This window comes from Ostrea edulis, chromosome 9 (genome assembly GCF_947568905.1).
Source record: "Ostrea edulis chromosome 9, xbOstEdul1.1, whole genome shotgun sequence".
In the NCBI taxonomy this organism is placed as follows: Eukaryota; Metazoa; Mollusca; class Bivalvia; order Ostreida; family Ostreidae; genus Ostrea; species Ostrea edulis.
In genome coordinates this window covers 32892487-32914424 of record NC_079172.1, presented here as the reverse complement: position 1 = coordinate 32914424, position 21938 = coordinate 32892487, and the positions used below count along the sequence as shown (strand labels likewise).

Genomic DNA, 21938 nt, shown 5'->3' with positions numbered 1-21938 from the left:
ATTATTTTGTTGATCACCATTGATTCATATACTGTCTAGCTATACAGTATGATACTGAATAGCTAGACAGTATATGAATCAATGGTGATCAACAAAATAATGGAATAGTGAGTATGCATGTAAATATATGTAGGCTATATCTGTGTTTTTTGTATGCTTACCTTGTGATATTTTGTTTTGTCTGTCCTAGTCAGTTTACGAGCTCTGTAGAGCTCATGTTATTTGTTACTATTGTATACAGTGCCGAGTTTAAATAAAATTTACTTACTTATCACTCTACACAATGTAATATACAGATATAGCTTGACCTGCTAAAATAAAACATGACGATTGAGTGCCTGTAATAAACCATTTGAATAAATAACATGCAAATTAAATTGTCCTGAAACATTTAACATATCGATACCACCAATTTATACTTAGAGCTAACCGACCTACTAATTCTCATGCTTGTTCTGTATGTGAAACTGCATTTAAAAGCAGTGTTTTAGGTCAGAAATGTTGTAGGATATCCATCTTGAAAGGGCATTTATGATCCGTTTGTTTAAAAATGTACTTTCAGTGAAATAAACCACTAACGAAATGATAAATATTACTTACGAAAAAGACTGTCAAACTTTGCGCCATGTTGGATGCAGAAGGTGAAGGTGAGAATTAGCGCATGCGCAATAGCCTAGTCCTAAAGTTGCGAATAGTGAGATTCATGGGAAATGCGTTTCTCATTACAGTTTATGCTTTTGCTACCATTGCACGATTTTCACGCAGGCATCGGTGTCTGATTCTTTCTAAAATTTCAAACTCACTTGAGTGTTTACATTAAAGAGTCCGTGAAGTCAAAGTCAAAGTTTTGATTAATTGGTGTAGAATAACCCGTTCAAAGTTGTCGATTTTCGCACCTGATTAAAACCAATCAAGGCAACTTCCGGTTGTACTATTATTAGCAAAATACTTGCGTGACGTCACTTTACATCAGCTTTGAAATGGCAACTGTAAACGATAACAGCGTAACCTCGGATTCTTCGTCGGATATTGACCTACACATGTCATTTGAGATATCATCCTTCGAAGAAGAACACGAGGAACATCAGCAGGACATAGTCCCATATCGGTTTGAACCTGAAGCGACTGATCTTAGCGAATCGGATGGTTCAAGCGAAGACGAAGTCGACGACCAGCACAGACTAGAAAATACAGATTGGTACAACTTTCCCTATCTTTTATTTGTTACCCATTTAATTAAATTGATAAAATATATCTATAAACTTTATAACTTCACAGCTTATGCGTGTAGAAAAAAAATAATTGTATCCACGCTATTGAAAACGTTTGGCCATTGATCAGGTCCAGCAGTTTCTTCATTTAGCTCTCATTATAAACGTAATTATAATAGCTTGATTAAGCTAGATTAGATTGAATTTGTTAAGTGTAGTGGCGTAGCCAAGAAGTCGCATGACAATTTTTGAACGTGTTTTTACTTTGAAGTGACCACAACACTGTCCTGATTAGAGTTCATAACAAAAAGTCAATCATTTTAAGAATGTTAATGAAAAGAAAATTTCTTCTGTGTTGTTAACTGTCCACTACCCTGTGTGCATTGAAACATACATGTAGATAACAGGGTTTTGACAAAATATGAGGAAATGGGTATATATTATAGTATAATAGTACCCATTTGCTCATACTGTGTCAAAACCCCGTGGATAAGTATGATGACTTTACAATTTGGAATTCGATCGCCAATCCATTATTATTTTGATCCTTGTTAACTTTTATTTTATTCTGATGATTGGATAAATGTTGCTCAACAACTTTTAAAATAATCCTCAACAATCAAAATACTGAAGGATCAGTTTAAGAATTATTTTTTTGTTTACAATGTGTTGTATTGACATCAAGGAAATTGCTAAATAAAGAGAGTGCTGCACCTGGTAATCATGTAATTAAGCTGCCATGTAATATTTTACCTGCTTTTCTATTTGTCTTCAGGAAATTAATTCATAGCAAATACTTCATTAACTAATGATTCAGTAATACATGTTGATAATGCAATTACAATTTTAGGTGCAATTGTGGATCATGCACACCCATGCCCACAGCATTAGAAAGCAAATGCTGCTCTGAAATTCCACAGATTGTCGAGAAAATTGAGTCTTATAGTGATGATTTAACCTGCATTACAAGACATCCTGGATTCCAGACTGTTTGTCTAGACGTCTTTGTCCTGGAGACTGCATACTACCAGTATCGTTCTCAGTATGGATATACAGAACAGCATGAATGAGTAAGAATGACGTTTTATTATCAATAATTATTAGGAATTCAACAAAAGTGGTGTATTCAGTTGTGTAACAATTTATACATTTTTATCATAGGAGAAACAGATATACCGCATATCGTCAACTAGCTCGTTGGTGTTGGGGCTACTTAGGAAAGAGTGTTCGAGTTCCCCTCCCCTCCTGTGCAGTAACAAAGATCCGTGAGACATTCAGCTCAGAGGAGTATCACGGATATCAAGACCCAGAAAGAGTAAGCATAATTTGACTCAAAGTAAAACATTTTTTAAAAAGTTTAAAAAAAGCAATATTTCTCATGATGAAAAAAATATTTATAATATTATACAAAAGTTAAAAACATAAGCAAGAAAAAGAACACTAAAAATAAAAAATATCTGTAAAGATATCTATTTTTTTAATTAGAATAATTTAAATCAATGAAAGCATCAGCTACAAAATAAATCCTGCACCCAGGAATGGGACGTGGGCCCTGCTTACATGTTTCCATGTCTTTAATGACTATACAAGGGGAATTATTTACACTATAGCTACATACTATGACACTAAAAATAAAGCAATCTAATACTAAGTTATTTACATATGCAATATACTACACAACTATATACATGATGGACGTGATAAAGTTTTGTTCATCGCACATGTTCATCACACTTCTCTTCTATACTGGTGTCTCTTTCCTCCTAAAACGAGATCTGAAATGCTGCACTGCCTCACTTTTTTCAGGATGCACAAAGTTACTGCAAAGTGGTGGTGGCTGTATTTCTGGCAAGCAGGAGACAGGTGGTTGATGGGGTGATGTAGCATCAACTGAAGCTTCCATGGATGCGAATGTCTCAGTCATCAATGAAGTTACATACCCTGAAATGAAGTCAATATGCAATAACTGTGTCATATGAGAATCTTAATTTCTACTCTTCTAGGTGCTCATTGTTTTCCATAAATTCAAATTAAATTTTTTAAATTCTTTATACTGTTTCTATTTTATTGGTATATATATATATAGACTTTATTTAGGCATTCCCATTAGTCAAGAGAGGGAGAGAGAAAAAGAGGAGAGGAAAGGAGTATTGTTGTAGTACCATATGTTGAATCTACAGTTCTCTTTCGCACACTGTACTCTCCATGCTTAAACTTGGGAAAGCTGATCTTGAACTGCATGTTCCCTTCCTTTGTAGCAGCCTGCACTCTTGACGTATTTTCATTGAAATGAAGAGCAGCAACGATCAACCTTAAAACAATATTGCTATAAAATTACTTATCTTAAACATGCTTTGGTCAATTCAACTTAATTAGTAGATTATCATACAGGAGCACAAAAAATATGGGGCAGATGGAAGGATTTTATTTTTTAATATATATTTCCCAAGATAGAAAAAAATTAATGACAAAAGACATCACAGTGTTAATCAAGTTAAAATTCAAAGAATCCTTGGTAGAAGATACAAAACCAACATTCTGTGACTTTAATCATTCACTCATGTCACTGGGAAGCAAGTTTGTTTGAAATTGTAAATTTTGCGAAAATAAAAAAAAATATCGAGGTGACTCCCTTTTTTTGAGGGGCGGGAGGGGTTGTTGATCTATCAATTGATTTTATTTGGCCTTGCATAAAATATACAAGCAGCATGGGTTATTGAACATTCATGAAAATTCTGAAGCATAAACATACCTGCAGTACATGCCATAGTAAGAGAAGGCCACCATTTTGGGGGCAAAGTGGTTGACAGTACTATGGAATGCCTCTATCTGTGATGTCTGGTACAATGGGGATAGCTTGGGAATGTCCCTTTTCATCTGATTGGACAAGATGATGTCACTAATCTTCTCACTTGCTTTTGATCCTTTTTGAAAATGATATAAGAAAAAATTAGTAAAAATGAAATCGATAAACATTCGCAGTTTTTAATAAGGCTCAACACTTTTATAAAAACCATAATATGCTAACAAAAGAAAATGTTTAATTATCAACAGACCTATGCAAAGAACAAGAGGCCCACAGGCCTTAATGGGGCACCTAAGGATCATAGCCCATACGGGGTGCCTGAACCCATGAATTTCACAATACAGGTAGAAAGCTTTATGGACATCATAATCATGCCTTTAGTGTTTCTCAGTTCTGTATGGAAGTAGAAGAAGAAAAATGTCTAAGATTTAATACATTTTCACTGCGTGTCCATATTGACCCCCACCAAAGGGCCAGGAGTCATAAACTTCACAAGTTAGAGATTTTCATAGACGTTAAAATCATGCAATTAGTTTTTCGCGAATGTATATGGGAGTAGAGGAGATTTCCCAATATTTAATACATTTTCACTATATGGCCCCACCTTAGGACCTGAACCCCTGACCTAGGGATCATCAAATTTACAACTTAATGGGCTACCCAATCATTCTAAATATCTGTTATTTGCAATTTAGTATCAATAGCATGAAAGAGGATGTATTTTGAATGTTTAAAACTCTATACCAAATTTGGTCTTGTCCTGGAGTCAGAACCCCTACCCTGGGGATCATGAAAGTTAAAATTTTGGTAGAGGCTTTCCTGTTCTACATTACTACATTACTATGTATTTAGTTTTTCTCACACACATGTGGATATAAAGAAAATTTGTCAAATTTGGGCAGTTTTTGTCCTGCCCCTTAGACTCCAGGAGTGCAGGAATCCTTAAATTTACAATTTATGTCCACCTTGTTCAAAAAATGCTACATACCAAAGTTGAAAAGAATTGGCATGGTAGACATCAAAAAGTAAAAAATGTTCAATTGTTAACGCATGACGAAGGACGATGACCGCAGACCAATTGCAATAGGTCATTCGAGTAAACTTTGGTGATCTAAAATTTTAACAAGTGGTTCTACCTGGTTTTATCCACTTCTTCTTTCGTTCGTCGCCATAAAGCATGCCATGGGCACACGATGGGAATAGCTCATTGTGTCCCTCATGCTTGTTGTGAACATGGTTTTCAACGGATTCCCACTTTGCCCACATCAAGTCCCCATCCCCATTAGGTGTAGAGGCTGCTACCCAATATAGGTGATTTGTCAGGCTCCTGCTCCACTTCGATAGCTGTCCACATTCACTCTGTTTGGCGGCAGCCAGGACTTTTTTCTTTAAACCTACATTGAATAAACAGGACAAACTCAGATAATTCTCAATGCATATTTTCTACAGTTCTCTCCAAACTTCAAATAATTAAGCATGCATAGCTATGTGTCTAGTAAATGTCTGTAAATGTTGCGAGCATAAATCAGAGTGAACAATTAAAAATATTACCTTTAGCAACATGCCACACATCATAGTAATGAGTGGTCTCGGGTAAATTTTCCCTGATCCACTTCTGGATTTGTAGATGGCGGTCAGTCACGATCGTCCCTATCTCCAGATCGTTATTTTTTACCCAGTCAACAGCACGCTCGAGACCTCTTTTCTCCATACCATTACTATTTTTTACTTCATTACTCTACAAAATTGTATAACAATATAAATAAGGAGAAAAAGTAAACCACATCTCACACACAACATCAAGAACTTGAAATCACAAATACAACTTTCAAAATAAACTTCTTAAAATAGATGTTTAAATATCATACATAAAGACTAGTTAATGTCAAATCTTTCCTTTCATTCATTTATGCAAATACCTGAACTAGCTGGATGTCAATCACAATTCCTTTTTCAAGGTCAATAGTGCTGTAGGAGCCAAACTTGGCACAGTGACCAGGGGAGTCAGCTCGCCCATCTCCACCAACAATCAGTGGCTCCCCTCGTTCCACCGCTTGCCTGGCATACGTCTCCTGGTGTCTGTTCCACACACGAGCAATGACAGGAAACAGCACAGATGCCTGGTGGGAATAAAATGTTCTACTTGTTATGGTTGCAACTCCCATAAACTGCAGAACCCGCAGAACTTTAGCAGCAAGGGCTCCAGAGAACAGAATGCTGGCAGATAATCCGAGGTTTCCTACAGGAATGTTTCCAAGGGAGGGCTGGCTACTCCATTGCCAAGTAAATCCACAGAATTCACACTCTGCACTAATCCTGGCCATCGTCCCTATCACCTGATGAACAGTGGCTGTGGCGTGTCTATGGCACCTCTTGCAGCTACTGAATAGCTCCAACAACTTTGATCTGGACACTATAAACTTTTCTTCATCCAGTGGGTTGTAGGGCTTTTCATTGCTAAAACATTTCAAATTAAACTGATTATATAGCTTAGGTTTTCCTTAGTACTTCAACTGATAGGATTTTTCAGACACTTTTTTCAACAATAGATATATAATGTTGTTTTGTTTTAATAGAAAATAGTTCAGAATTACATAATCAATTTTTTTTAAAAATTTCTACAACTTCAATCTGAATTTACTTAGAATGCTAATTTCCCCCCCTCAACTAAACACTTGAATTCTCACAGAATGCAAAATAGAGCTTACTTATTATTATGGATATGAGAATCATCTGAACTGGCACAGCCACTAGATGGTTCATACAGTGAGGCAGCCTCACTCCCTACTTCCTCTATTGACTCTCCCCCACTTGACAAATCCAGGACAGGAACTGCTGCTGGTGGTACTTGTGGAGTGGGCAAGTCATCCCTGCCATTAAATTGTACACCAATGCTGCGAACACGTGGTTGGAGATTAACTTGCAACCCTGGAGAGTAAAATGGCCATTAACAATCTGCCCAATTGTAAAAAGTGACTTTTTTTTGAGTAACAAAATACAAACAGGAGAGAATTGATTTGTATTAAAATTTCTATTTTATCTAAAACTTTTTATCGTGTTTCTGGTTTTTTTTAATTGTAACAAAAACATGAATAAACATTAACTGTACATAGAATCAATTCACTGATATAATATTATTGTCTGTAAACATTAAATTTGACCTTTCTCTTTATTCTTTGCAGCCACTTGGATCTTAACACTGCGTTTCCTAGGTTCTTCTGTCTGACAGGCCATTGATATGCTACTCTCTTCCTAAAATAGATATAAATATTGAGTATTCTGTAGAATATGCAAATGCTAACACTTTTTAAACAATTTTAACTAGTTTTACTGTTTCAGAAATGTTTGATTTATTAACCTACATTTGAAAACAGATTTCTGTTTTGACAATTTTCAAACATGATCTATAACCATTTCCAATCAATTGTTATAGAAATATGTGGAAATTGTTATTTGTGAAATTCTCCTACAGAGTTTAAACTTTAAGAATTATACCATTAGTCACGCGGGCTCCGGGATTTTGCTATTTCGGAACCCACCGAAGAATTTTGTAGCCCACCAACTCAAATAATGTAAAATAGTCTCACTATCAATATTAATATATATATATGTTTATCAGTGTTCATTCCATATCAACATCAAGCAAAGCATCCCAACCTCACTTTCCTCGAACCATGGACAGGGCTCGGAATTAACATATATGCTCGTCAGTCTGTGATTGGTTAAACGTCTGGCGGACTGACATTCATCTGTTTTAGTCAGTCCGATGGGACTGGTTAAATTTCTAAAGCATCATTTTGGAAAATGTATTCATGAATATGCAATGAGACACTGGCATAGAGCTGCCGGATAAGATCATCTGCCATTGTGAGTCTACTACTGGACTGACTTGGTGCCTGTTACAGTTGTCAATCAGTTAAAAAATTGAAATTTAATAGCACATACTGCTAGAATGGTCTCCTTGAAATCTTTTAAGCAATAAACATTTACATTGATAGACAGGCAGTACACAAATACCTACAATAAAACAAACTGAAAAATTTTAACTGAAACAAACTGTTAGATGAAAACTGAACATGATTGAACTACAGAAAATGTTTTTCATATACCCTTCCCCATTGTCTATAGTCTATTTAAGACATTATCCATACTTGCATTATGCATGACATTGAAAGGAATAGACATGCATGTACATGTATATCTGATAATAAAATGGAATACCCATCTTATTTATCATCTTTAAGTTCCAGTTTTGTTTTGTCCACCTTGTCAAATTTCCTACATGCAGAATGGTAAAAATTTCAGCAACAATTACTTTTGAATCCTTATGATAATGGTTCTCTCTAATTGTCTGATGGTGATGTTTCAGTCACTCCTTCAGAATGCCCACCCCTACCCCCATCCAAATCAAATGAATTCTAGAATTTGAGTTTCCAAAGTCATGTTCAAGAGTCACAACTTTATTATCCTGATCACCACCAACAGTTACTAATAAATTGATCCCAAAATGTCTAGACATTGCCGAAACTGATTCCTGCCCTGCAAAAGTGCCTCACTGCCTAAGATTATTCAGTACCTGTTGAATTTCTGGATAAGTCATAAGATTACCATTAGAATGAAAGAAAACATATGAAACTAAGGTATCCAAATTTTGTTCAGTTTCATGTATTGCTGCATTTCATAGCTCTTGGTGATCATTTTGTTTTCTATAGAGGGCAAGACTAACAGACCTAAAGAGACAATTCCCATCACCTACTATAAGTCGTCTGTGAAGTCCATATGATGTCAGATATTCATCCTGATCGGTACTTTCAACAGGCTGTCCAGCACTCTTGGACAACAGAGGGGTTAATTTTAGGACTAAAATTACGAAAATTCTGGGCTAAAATTTGGAATTTCATAACTAAATTAGGGCAGTTTTAGACATTTAAATGGTCTTACAATTTTGACAATAAATTAAACTCACAAAAAATACTCTCCATGCAGGTAGGGTGTCTTCCAGCTATTATTGGCATTTGGCAATAACCTAAATAGTCTGACACATCTTTGTCACAAAGCCAAAAGCAATAAACAGCTTGAAACATGAATTCACTGGTCAAATTTAGCTTGAATGTATTTTCAAAATTGCTAGACTAGAAATATATTTTTTTAAAAATAGGAATTGAGTGGGGAAATTAGGACTTTTTAAGGATTTTCAGAATCATCTAACATTTGTAAATGTAAATGGACCTCATTATTTATGACTCTATCAATCCCTGAAATCTACAAGAGTGTAGCATCCGTGTTAAAAACTATCCATTAATATTAGACAATAGACTGACACTAGAGTTAATGAAGATTGAAATGAAATGGTTATGGGAATATATTTAATGCAGATATAATGTTCAATATTTGTTCTTAATCAGGGTTTGACACTAAGGCACGTCCGACCGACTGAGTCTACTAAATGATAGGTCCAGTCGGGTAAAATGTCGATTTACTAGTCCGACTGGTCGTGTTGAAAAAATAAACAAGAAACTTTACTTTAAACCATAAGATATTTTATTCTTAATTTTGAACCGCATGATGACACAATCTCTATTTTTAGTTCTAATAAATAAGTCGCAGTTAGAAGTGATGTTTTACGACATCTACTCAATGTTAATGTGTGTAAAGTTATGTTTTAGATGAATTTATTTTCATTTTTTGAAAAACCCAGTTTATTTGAATCAAATATAAGAAAGTGTTTATCAAATTAATCGTAAACAGTCATTTTTCGGTGTTGACATATGTGCGGGAATGTCTATATATTCAAATACGACTTTTCGTCCTCAAGGAAAGATGTCCTAAGAGAAAACAAGATGTGTTTGTGAAACACAAATGCCCCCGATAATGGCCAATTCCGAAGATGGCCAAGGTCACTAGGGCAAATATCTTGGTACCAGTAGAAAGATCTTGTCAAAAGAAATGCTCATGTACAATATGAAAGCTCTAATATTTACCATTTAGAAGTTATGACCAATGTAAAAAAAAAAATTAAAGTAGGTCAAATGTCAAGGTCAAAAGGTTCAATACCAACGGAAAGATTTTGTAACAAGGAATACTCATGTGAAATATCAAAGCTTTATCTCTTAGTGTTCAAAAGTTATTAGCAAGGTTAAAGTTTTCAAAAAGTAGGTCAAACCCCAAGGTCAAGGTCACAGGGTCAAAAATGTTGGTACCCACGGAAAGGTCTTGTCATAAGGAATACTCATGTGAAATATCAAAGCTCTATCACTTACTGTTCAAAAGTTATTAGCAAGGTTAAAGTTTCACACAGAATGACAGAAAGGACAAAAACAATATGCCCCCCGATCTTTGATCTCGGGGGCATAAAAAGTAAAAGGTTGGGAAGAAACCAAGCAAGACTTATGAAATAGAGATTTAAAAAACGGTTGAGGCCATTTTATTTTAAATTGACTAGAGAATTTCCATGTCGGGTAGAATTTAAAGAAACAGAAAATGTGTTTGAAAAATGAAAGCGTTAAATTGAATGACGAGACTAAAACTCTATTTTGAGACAATTAAGTACGTTTTAGTTCATGCAAACTTAATGTTTGTCATTTGAATTCAGTACATTTAAATATGGAGAAACTATCAGTTTCTGGAAAGTTGGTCGGGGCAAGTGGATGTAAGGTCAGGTCTAGCAAAAATCATTTAAAGTAGCCCGACTGGTCTAGTGCTAAAAAAAGTAAATGTCAAACCCTGTTAATACTCCTTTTCTGTGTAGACCTTTCATCCCCTTTATTTACAATATGGTAAGTTTGGTTTTGAACTTGACTTCTTAATTTTGGAGAGGAAGTAGAAATTCAAAAAGCAGTAAATGACAATTTCAATAAGTCTTCAGCTCAGGCTAATCTGACATTCCCCCAACTTTTACTTGTAGTTTTATATATATATATATAAAGAAGTGATGGACCCAGTCATGTATATATATAAGTGGAGGTAAATGGTCAGAGGAATCTCAGATTAAATAACTCAGACCAAGAACTGATGACTGCACATATATATGTGTTACAAACTTGAAATTCAATTTTAAAAACTTACTTGAAGCCATGACTCAGATGTAAGATTTAAAGACACTTGCATCAGCTCAATCCGAAGGACACCATTGAGGGTAGGGATCCTCTGTTCTCTACAATAAGCATGATAAGACTGAAATACATTTTTCCACCTGCATATCTTTGATAGAATATTCCTTAAGTAAATATATTCATTGAAAATTGAAACTAGATGTCTCGCACACACGAGTATTCAAGAAAGGCAAAGACAATGAACAGTGATCAATCTCATAACTCCTATAAGCAATACAATATAGAGAGTTGGGCAAACACGAACCCCTAGATATACTAGAGGTGGGATCAGGTACATTTTGTATAAATATTTAAGTGTGTGTGTGTTTGTATATATCATCCAGAGATAGGTATAAAAATATCTACACAAGTAGTAGTATAATAAAAAGAAATATCACAAAGTCGATAGAGTGTACTCAACTAGTTTCTTCGATTCTTCAGGAGTATATGAATATTGTTTAGTGTACATGTTTAACAAAGCAATATTCAACATACTCCTAAAGAATTGAAGAAATTAGTTGAGTATACTCTTTTGGCTTTGTGATATATTCATACATGTATATCATACTGGATTTACCCTACTTAACATGTAATACCATATTCAAACATACAGACATGAAAATACATATGTGGAGGGGAACGAATATTCATTGTAATAGGCTAGAATTTTTAATTCCATCTGCTATCATTGAAGAAATGTAAAAATTCTGTTTGATCTTTATGTCTACTTGCTTCTGTGTGAAGTAGCTTGTTGTATAAGTATGTGTCTACAAATATACTTGTATACAAACTGTAGAACTTTCAACCAACCAACTCCAGCATAATAACTTTTCAAGTACCATCCACATTGTGTATATTCTTACAGGAACTGAGCACTGGTCACTGCCTTCTTTTATCCCAAACACTACAGTAGAAAGCACTGTCACTTACAAAAAATGACACAAATTAAAATAAAATTTACTGATCAGCACAGTAATTTATGACAATATAGAACTTTAAGCTAGTTTAGACTAAATAAGATTGAATTTCTAAGTGCAATGGCGTACCCAGAAAGTCGCATAATAATTTTTAAATATGTTTATTTCTTGAGCTTTTAAACCACAACATTGTTCTAGAATTGATAACAATACTACGTAGTATGTTGTTATAAGAATTTTCAAGATGAGGGAATTTCTTTTGTGTTGTGAACTGTCCACTACCCTGTGTGCATTGAAGCATGAATTAGTATGATGTGGAATCTGATTACTATTCCATTATTTTGTTGATCACCATTGATTCATATACTGTCTAGCTATACAGTATGATACTGAATAGCTAGACAGTATATGAATCAATGGTGATCAACAAAATAATGGAATAGTGAGTATGCATGTAAATATATGTAGGCTATATCTGTGTTTTTTGTATGCTTACCTTGTGATATTTTGTTTTGTCTGTCCTAGTCAGTTTACGAGCTCTGTAGAGCTCATGTTATTTGTTACTATTGTATACAGTGCCGAGTTTAAATAAAATTTACTTACTTATCACTCTACACAATGTAATATACAGATATAGCTTGACCTGCTAAAATAAAACATGACGATTGAGTGCCTGTAATAAACCATTTGAATAAATAACATGCAAATTAAATTGTCCTGAAACATTTAACATATCGATACCACCAATTTATACTTAGAGCTAACCGACCTACTAATTCTCATGCTTGTTCTGTATGTGAAACTGCATTTAAAAGCAGTGTTTTAGGTCAGAAATGTTGTAGGATATCCATCTTGAAAGGGCATTTATGATCCGTTTGTTTAAAAATGTACTTTCAGTGAAATAAACCACTAACGAAATGATAAATATTACTTACGAAAAAGACTGTCAAACTTTGCGCCATGTTGGATGCAGAAGGTGAAGGTGAGAATTAGCGCATGCGCAATAGCCTAGTCCTAAAGTTGCGAATAGTGAGATTCATGGGAAATGCGTTTCTCATTACAGTTTATGCTTTTGCTACCATTGCACGATTTTCACGCAGGCATCGGTGTCTGATTCTTTCTAAAATTTCAAACTCACTTGAGTGTTTACATTAAAGAGTCCGTGAAGTCAAAGTCAAAGTTTTGATTAATTGGTGTAGAATAACCCGTTCAAAGTTGTCGATTTTCGCACCTGATTAAAACCAATCAAGGCAACTTCCGGTTGTACTATTATTAGCAAAATACTTGCGTGACGTCACTTTACATCAGCTTTGAAATGGCAACTGTAAACGATAACAGCGTAACCTCGGATTCTTCGTCGGATATTGACCTACACATGTCATTTGAGATATCATCCTTCGAAGAAGAACACGAGGAACATCAGCAGGACATAGTCCCATATCGGTTTGAACCTGAAGCGACTGATCTTAGCGAATCGGATGGTTCAAGCGAAGACGAAGTCGACGACCAGCACAGACTAGAAAATACAGATTGGTACAACTTTCCCTATCTTTTATTTGTTACCCATTTAATTAAATTGATAAAATATATCTATAAACTTTATAACTTCACAGCTTATGCGTGTAGAAAAAAAATAATTGTATCCACGCTATTGAAAACGTTTGGCCATTGATCAGGTCCAGCAGTTTCTTCATTTAGCTCTCATTATAAACGTAATTATAATAGCTTGATTAAGCTAGATTAGATTGAATTTGTTAAGTGTAGTGGCGTAGCCAAGAAGTCGCATGACAATTTTTGAACGTGTTTTTACTTTGAAGTGACCACAACACTGTCCTGATTAGAGTTCATAACAAAAAGTCAATCATTTTAAGAATGTTAATGAAAAGAAAATTTCTTCTGTGTTGTTAACTGTCCACTACCCTGTGTGCATTGAAACATACATGTAGATAACAGGGTTTTGACAAAATATGAGGAAATGGGTATATATTATAGTATAATAGTACCCATTTGCTCATACTGTGTCAAAACCCCGTGGATAAGTATGATGACTTTACAATTTGGAATTCGATCGCCAATCCATTATTATTTTGATCCTTGTTAACTTTTATTTTATTCTGATGATTGGATAAATGTTGCTCAACAACTTTTAAAATAATCCTCAACAATCAAAATACTGAAGGATCAGTTTAAGAATTATTTTTTTGTTTACAATGTGTTGTATTGACATCAAGGAAATTGCTAAATAAAGAGAGTGCTGCACCTGGTAATCATGTAATTAAGCTGCCATGTAATATTTTACCTGCTTTTCTATTTGTCTTCAGGAAATTAATTCATAGCAAATACTTCATTAACTAATGATTCAGTAATACATGTTGATAATGCAATTACAATTTTAGGTGCAATTGTGGATCATGCACACCCATGCCCACAGCATTAGAAAGCAAATGCTGCTCTGAAATTCCACAGATTGTCGAGAAAATTGAGTCTTATAGTGATGATTTAACCTGCATTACAAGACATCCTGGATTCCAGACTGTTTGTCTAGACGTCTTTGTCCTGGAGACTGCATACTACCAGTATCGTTCTCAGTATGGATATACAGAACAGCATGAATGAGTAAGAATGACGTTTTATTATCAATAATTATTAGGAATTCAACAAAAGTGGTGTATTCAGTTGTGTAACAATTTATACATTTTTATCATAGGAGAAACAGATATACCGCATATCGTCAACTAGCTCGTTGGTGTTGGGGCTACTTAGGAAAGAGTGTTCGAGTTCCCCTCCCCTCCTGTGCAGTAACAAAGATCCGTGAGACATTCAGCTCAGAGGAGTATCACGGATATCAAGACCCAGAAAGAGTAAGCATAATTTGACTCAAAGTAAAACATTTTTTAAAAAGTTTAAAAAAAGCAATATTTCTCATGATGAAAAAAATATTTATAATATTATACAAAAGTTAAAAACATAAGCAAGAAAAAGAACACTAAAAATAAAAAATATCTGTAAAGATATCTATTTTTTTAATTAGAATAATTTAAATCAATGAAAGCATCAGCTACAAAATAAATCCTGCACCCAGGAATGGGACGTGGGCCCTGCTTACATGTTTCCATGTCTTTAATGACTATACAAGGGGAATTATTTACACTATAGCTACATACTATGACACTAAAAATAAAGCAATCTAATACTAAGTTATTTACATATGCAATATACTACACAACTATATACATGATGGACGTGATAAAGTTTTGTTCATCGCACATGTTCATCACACTTCTCTTCTATACTGGTGTCTCTTTCCTCCTAAAACGAGATCTGAAATGCTGCACTGCCTCACTTTTTTCAGGATGCACAAAGTTACTGCAAAGTGGTGGTGGCTGTATTTCTGGCAAGCAGGAGACAGGTGGTTGATGGGGTGATGTAGCATCAACTGAAGCTTCCATGGATGCGAATGTCTCAGTCATCAATGAAGTTACATACCCTGAAATGAAGTCAATATGCAATAACTGTGTCATATGAGAATCTTAATTTCTACTCTTCTAGGTGCTCATTGTTTTCCATAAATTCAAATTAAATTTTTTAAATTCTTTATACTGTTTCTATTTTATTGGTATATATATATATAGACTTTATTTAGGCATTCCCATTAGTCAAGAGAGGGAGAGAGAAAAAGAGGAGAGGAAAGGAGTATTGTTGTAGTACCATATGTTGAATCTACAGTTCTCTTTCGCACACTGTACTCTCCATGCTTAAACTTGGGAAAGCTGATCTTGAACTGCATGTTCCCTTCCTTTGTAGCAGCCTGCACTCTTGACGTATTTTCATTGAAATGAAGAGCAGCAACGATCAACCTTAAAACAATATTGCTATAAAATTACTTATCTTAAACATGCTTTGGTCAATTCAACTTAATTAGTAGATTATCATACAGGAGCACAAAAAATATGGGGCAGATGGAAGGATTTTATTTTTTAATATATATTTCCCAAGATAGAAAAAAATTAATGACAAAAGACATCACAGTGTTAATCAAGTTAAAATTCAAAGAATCCTTGGTAGAAGATACAAAACCAACATTCTGTGACTTTAATCATTCACTCATGTTACTGGGAAGCAAGTTTGTTTGAAATTGTAAATTTTGCGAAAATAAAAAAAAATATCGAGGTGACTCCCTTTTTTTGAGGGGCGGGAGGGGTTGTTGATCTATCAATTGATTTTATTTGGCCTTGCATAAAATATACAAGCAGCATGGGTTATTGAACATTCATGAAAATTCTGAAGCATAAACATACCTGCAGTACATGCCATAGTAAGAGAAGGCCACCATTTTGGGGGCAAAGTGGTTGACAGTACTATGGAATGCCTCTATCTGTGATGTCTGGTACAATGGGGATAGCTTGGGAATGTCCCTTTTCATCTGATTGGACAAGATGATGTCACTAATCTTCTCACTTGCTTTTGATCCTTTTTGAAAATGATATAAGAAAAAATTAGTAAAAATGAAATCGATAAACATTCGCAGTTTTTAATAAGGCTCAACACTTTTATAAAAACCATAATATGCTAACAAAAGAAAATGTTTAATTATCAACAGACCTATGCAAAGAACAAGAGGCCCACAGGCCTTAATGGGGCACCTAAGGATCATAGCCCATACGGGGTGCCTGAACCCATGAATTTCACAATACAGGTAGAAAGCTTTATGGACATCATAATCATGCCTTTAGTGTTTCTCAGTTCTGTATGGAAGTAGAAGAAGAAAAATGTCTAAGATTTAATACATTTTCACTGCGTGTCCATATTGACCCCCACCAAAGGGCCAGGAGTCATAAACTTCACAAGTTAGAGATTTTCATAGACGTTAAAATCATGCAATTAGTTTTTCGCGAATGTATATGGGAGTAGAGGAGATTTCCCAATATTTAATACATTTTCACTATATGGCCCCACCTTAGGACCTGAACCCCTGACCTAGGGATCATCAAATTTACAACTTAATGGGCTACCCAATCATTCTAAATATCTGTTATTTGCAATTTAGTATCAATAGCATGAAAGAGGATGTATTTTGAATGTTTAAAACTCTATACCAAATTTGGTCTTGTCCTGGAGTCAGAACCCCTACCCTGGGGATCATGAAAGTTAAAATTTTGGTAGAGGCTTTCCTGTTCTACATTACTACATTACTATGTATTTAGTTTTTCTCACACACATGTGGATATAAAGAAAATTTGTCAAATTTGGGCAGTTTTTGTCCTGCCCCTTAGACTCCAGGAGTGCAGGAATCCTTAAATTTACAATTTATGTCCACCTTGTTCAAAAAATGCTACATACCAAAGTTGAAAAGAATTGGCATGGTAGACATCAAAAAGTAAAAAATGTTCAATTGTTAACGCATGACGAAGGACGATGACCGCAGACCAATTGCAATAGGTCATTCGAGTAAACTTTGGTGATCTAAAATTTTAACAAGTGGTTCTACCTGGTTTTATCCACTTCTTCTTTCGTTCGTCGCCATAAAGCATGCCATGGGCACACGATGGGAATAGCTCATTGTGTCCCTCATGCTTGTTGTGAACATGGTTTTCAACGGATTCCCACTTTGCCCACATCAAGTCCCCATCCCCATTAGGTGTAGAGGCTGCTACCCAATATAGGTGATTTGTCAGGCTCCTGCTCCACTTCGATAGCTGTCCACATTCACTCTGTTTGGCGGCAGCCAGGACTTTTTTCTTTAAACCTACATTGAATAAACAGGACAAACTCAGATAATTCTCAATGCATATTTTCTACAGTTCTCTCCAAACTTCAAATAATTAAGCATGCATAGCTATGTGTCTAGTAAATGTCTGTAAATGTTGCGAGCATAAATCAGAGTGAACAATTAAAAATATTACCTTTAGCAACATGCCACACATCATAGTAATGAGTGGTCTCGGGTAAATTTTCCCTGATCCACTTCTGGATTTGTAGATGGCGGTCAGTCACGATCGTCCCTATCTCCAGATCGTTATTTTTTACCCAGTCAACAGCACGCTCGAGACCTCTTTTCTCCATACCATTACTATTTTTTACTTCATTACTCTACAAAATTGTATAACAATATAAATAAGGAGAAAAAGTAAACCACATCTCACACACAACATCAAGAACTTGAAATCACAAATACAACTTTCAAAATAAACTTCTTAAAATAGATGTTTAAATATCATACATAAAGACTAGTTAATGTCAAATCTTTCCTTTCATTCATTTATGCAAATACCTGAACTAGCTGGATGTCAATCACAATTCCTTTTTCAAGGTCAATAGTGCTGTAGGAGCCAAACTTGGCACAGTGACCAGGGGAGTCAGCTCGCCCATCTCCACCAACAATCAGTGGCTCCCCTCGTTCCACCGCTTGCCTGGCATACGTCTCCTGGTGTCTGTTCCACACACGAGCAATGACAGGAAACAGCACAGATGCCTGGTGGGAATAAAATGTTCTACTTGTTATGGTTGCAACTCCCATAAACTGCAGAACCCGCAGAACTTTAGCAGCAAGGGCTCCAGAGAACAGAATGCTGGCAGATAATCCGAGGTTTCCTACAGGAATGTTTCCAAGGGAGGGCTGGCTACTCCATTGCCAAGTAAATCCACAGAATTCACACTCTGCACTAATCCTGGCCATCGTCCCTATCACCTGATGAACAGTGGCTGTGGCGTGTCTATGGCACCTCTTGCAGCTACTGAATAGCTCCAACAACTTTGATCTGGACACTATAAACTTTTCTTCATCCAGTGGGTTGTAGGGCTTTTCATTGCTAAAACATTTCAAATTAAACTGATTATATAGCTTAGGTTTTCCTTAGTACTTCAACTGATAGGATTTTTCAGACACTTTTTTCAACAATAGATATATAATGTTGTTTTGTTTTAATAGAAAATAGTTCAGAATTACATAATCAATTTTTTTTAAAAATTTCTACAACTTCAATCTGAATTTACTTAGAATGCTAATTTCCCCCCCTCAACTAAACACTTGAATTCTCACAGAATGCAAAATAGAGCTTACTTATTATTATGGATATGAGAATCATCTGAACTGGCACAGCCACTAGATGGTTCATACAGTGAGGCAGCCTCACTCCCTACTTCCTCTATTGACTCTCCCCCACTTGACAAATCCAGGACAGGAACTGCTGCTGGTGGTACTTGTGGAGTGGGCAAGTCATCCCTGCCATTAAATTGTACACCAATGCTGCGAACACGTGGTTGGAGATTAACTTGCAACCCTGGAGAGTAAAATGGCCATTAACAATCTGCCCAATTGTAAAAAGTGACTTTTTTTTGAGTAACAAAATACAAACAGGAGAGAATTGATTTGTATTAAAATTTCTATTTTATCTAAAACTTTTTATCGTGTTTCTGGTTTTTTTTAATTGTAACAAAAACATGAATAAACATTAACTGTACATAGAATCAATTCACTGATATAATATTATTGTCTGTAAACATTAAATTTGACCTTTCTCTTTATTCTTTGCAGCCACTTGGATCTTAACACTGCGTTTCCTAGGTTCTTCTGTCTGACAGGCCATTGATATGCTACTCTCTTCCTAAAATAGATATAAATATTGAGTATTCTGTAGAATATGCAAATGCTAACACTTTTTAAACAATTTTAACTAGTTTTACTGTTTCAGAAATGTTTGATTTATTAACCTACATTTGAAAACAGATTTCTGTTTTGACAATTTTCAAACATGATCTATAACCATTTCCAATCAATTGTTATAGAAATATGTGGAAATTGTTATTTGTGAAATTCTCCTACAGAGTTTAAACTTTAAGAATTATACCATTAGTCACGCGGGCTCCGGGATTTTGCTATTTCGGAACCCACCGAAGAATTTTGTAGCCCACCAACTCAAATAATGTAAAATAGTCTCACTATCAATATTAATATATATATATGTTTATCAGTGTTCATTCCATATCAACATCAAGCAAAGCATCCCAACCTCACTTTCCTCGAACCATGGACAGGGCTCGGAATTAACATATATGCTCGTCAGTCTGTGATTGGTTAAACGTCTGGCGGACTGACATTCATCTGTTTTAGTCAGTCCGATGGGACTGGTTAAATTTCTAAAGCATCATTTTGGAAAATGTATTCATGAATATGGATTATCACAATACCGAACCCGATATAAAATACTTTTTTGAAAAGAAAATGTACTGGCCATGTGGGTTACCAAGATTTCAATTGTACTCGCTCAACCCAAATTTCACTTGCATTTGGTGAGTGAACAGGTGTTAAGTTTAAACCCTGGTTTAAATTGATTTATGTAAACAGGAATACCTGAATGGGTGCTTGCTGACTCTCAACATGCTCTTGTAGGTCTTCCTCTACTGGTATTTCTGTATTGTTGTCACACAGCAACTCTGTCAGTATCTATAATGAACCAATGCAACAATTGTTACAAGTGTAACCACATCCTTGAGGCTTGAGGAAATGCAGTACTAAGTCTAGGAAATTCTGGGTGGGGATCTGGACCCCCCCCCCCCCCCCCCCCCCCCCCCCCCCCCGCGAATCCTCAATCTGAGCATGAAAGCAACAATGAAGCAAGAAACGTACAAAACATAAGCATGCATCCCATCTCAATTTTTTTTGCCTAATGAAAAAAAAAATGTTTTACTTAGCACCATAGTCTAAATAAAGGAATAATGAATTGACAAGCAACTCATATAGATCCTTAGCTAAAAATTTACCTACACTCAAATTTTTGCAAGTATAGTAAATTAGTAATTAATTACGAAGATGAGATTCAACAAATAATCAGATAGGTATGCTATTTGCTTATGAGACAGGTGCATTGTACCCACTGCACTTCTGTGTCACTGTCTCGCCTCACTGATGCGTGAAGTCCAGCAATTCATGAAGTCAAAATAAAGGACATCTTTGTATTTAACATGTTACTGTACATTGATTTATATTGTTTCATATGGTAAATGGAAATGATTGCATTAGACATTGGCTACTTTCAGCTAGACATGTACATTGTTTATAAAGTTATTAAGTTGAAACCTGCATCGCTGTGGGAATAATACTTCTGAGTGTGTTTGATTAAAAAAACAACAACAACGAAGAACAGAAAAGAAAATTACCATGTTTTTTGCGCGCTTTGCATATGCTCTTCGTTCGGGCGGGGGGGTCGTGAGCTGAGGAGACTGAAGAAAGGCGTCGTTGAGTTCATCCCTCTTCCGCTTAGGATATATCGATGGCACAGATCCCTTACGAAGACACTTATTCGCAGGAATGCCGAAGTCTTTCATCAGCGCAAAACGGGCCTCGTAGCAATCCTCGTTAAAATGTTCGCTACAAATCACTGTGTACTGCGATGGCCCAGGCCAGTCTGCCCTTGTTAGCTTTACAAAACGAACCCAGGCTGCTCGCTGACGCTGATCTTTTGGGAAAATATGTACCGAAACTCCATCTGCTTGTCTTTTGTTACAACCTGCCACAACGCACATCCGTCCTTTATTCTTACTAGCCATTTCGATGTTATAATCACTACCGAGCTCTACCAATTTTGCATTGAGAATGGCGCCAATGATGTTAGTTGGCGTCACTTCCGGTAGAGCCCGTTTTCGTTATCGTAAAGGTGTGGATTAGCAATATTTTGACATTTCGTGCAATAACTCGCATATTAAAAAGCACTGAGTGATCAGACTTGTTTTTTTCTGTTCTTTATTATATAAACAATATTTAAAGAAGCACTTTGAAAACGGCTTCACGGACACTCTAAGTTTATCAACACAATGCCCCCTCAACGTGTAAGGCGTCGCCTGACGACAGAACAACTGGGCAGATGTATCGGAATGCTTGACGCTGACTATTCACAACGTGACGTTGCAAATGCAC

The 21938-nt window shown here is 35.6% G+C and overlaps 4 protein-coding genes across 5 annotated transcripts; 2 read left to right on the top strand and 2 right to left on the bottom strand.

Annotated features, from left to right (window-relative positions):
* The first annotated feature begins 875 nt into the window (after positions 1-875).
* On the top strand, positions 876-2281 carry LOC125659778 (uncharacterized). Its single transcript, XM_048891561.2, has 2 exons — positions 876-1198; positions 2062-2281. Exons 1-2 carry the CDS (start codon positions 981-983, stop codon positions 2279-2281), a joined length of 438 nt encoding a protein of 145 aa, XP_048747518.2. The 5' UTR covers positions 876-980.
* LOC130046279 (uncharacterized) lies at positions 2278-7824 on the bottom strand. The gene is made up of 9 exons (XM_056150257.1): positions 7675-7824; positions 7179-7269; positions 6726-6945; positions 5937-6474; positions 5569-5755; positions 5154-5411; positions 3964-4135; positions 3374-3522; positions 2278-3152 (listed from the first exon to the last, which is right to left on the bottom strand). Exons 2-9 carry the CDS (start codon positions 7249-7251, stop codon positions 2953-2955), a joined length of 1797 nt encoding a protein of 598 aa, XP_056006232.1. The 5' UTR covers positions 7252-7269; positions 7675-7824; the 3' UTR covers positions 2278-2952.
* Positions 7825-13235: 5411 nt separating this feature from the next.
* On the top strand, positions 13236-14641 carry LOC130050515 (uncharacterized). The gene is made up of 2 exons (XM_056150713.1): positions 13236-13558; positions 14422-14641. Exons 1-2 carry the CDS (start codon positions 13341-13343, stop codon positions 14639-14641), a joined length of 438 nt encoding a protein of 145 aa, XP_056006688.1. The 5' UTR covers positions 13236-13340.
* On the bottom strand, positions 14638-21621 carry LOC125653825 (uncharacterized). Of its 2 annotated transcripts, XM_056150256.1 has the most exons (10): positions 21182-21621; positions 20376-20468; positions 19539-19629; positions 19086-19305; positions 18297-18834; positions 17929-18115; positions 17514-17771; positions 16324-16495; positions 15734-15882; positions 14638-15512 (listed from the first exon to the last, which is right to left on the bottom strand). In XM_056150256.1, the coding sequence occupies exons 1-10, from the start codon at positions 21569-21571 to the stop codon at positions 15313-15315; spliced, it is 2298 nt and encodes a 765-aa protein (XP_056006231.1). In that variant the 5' UTR covers positions 21572-21621; the 3' UTR covers positions 14638-15312. The 2 variants fall into 2 exon arrangements, with proteins under 2 accessions (XP_056006231.1, XP_048739432.1); XM_048883475.2 differs by lacking the exons at positions 20376-20468; positions 21182-21621 and adding an exon at positions 20035-20191.
* Positions 21622-21938: the final 317 nt, after the last annotated feature.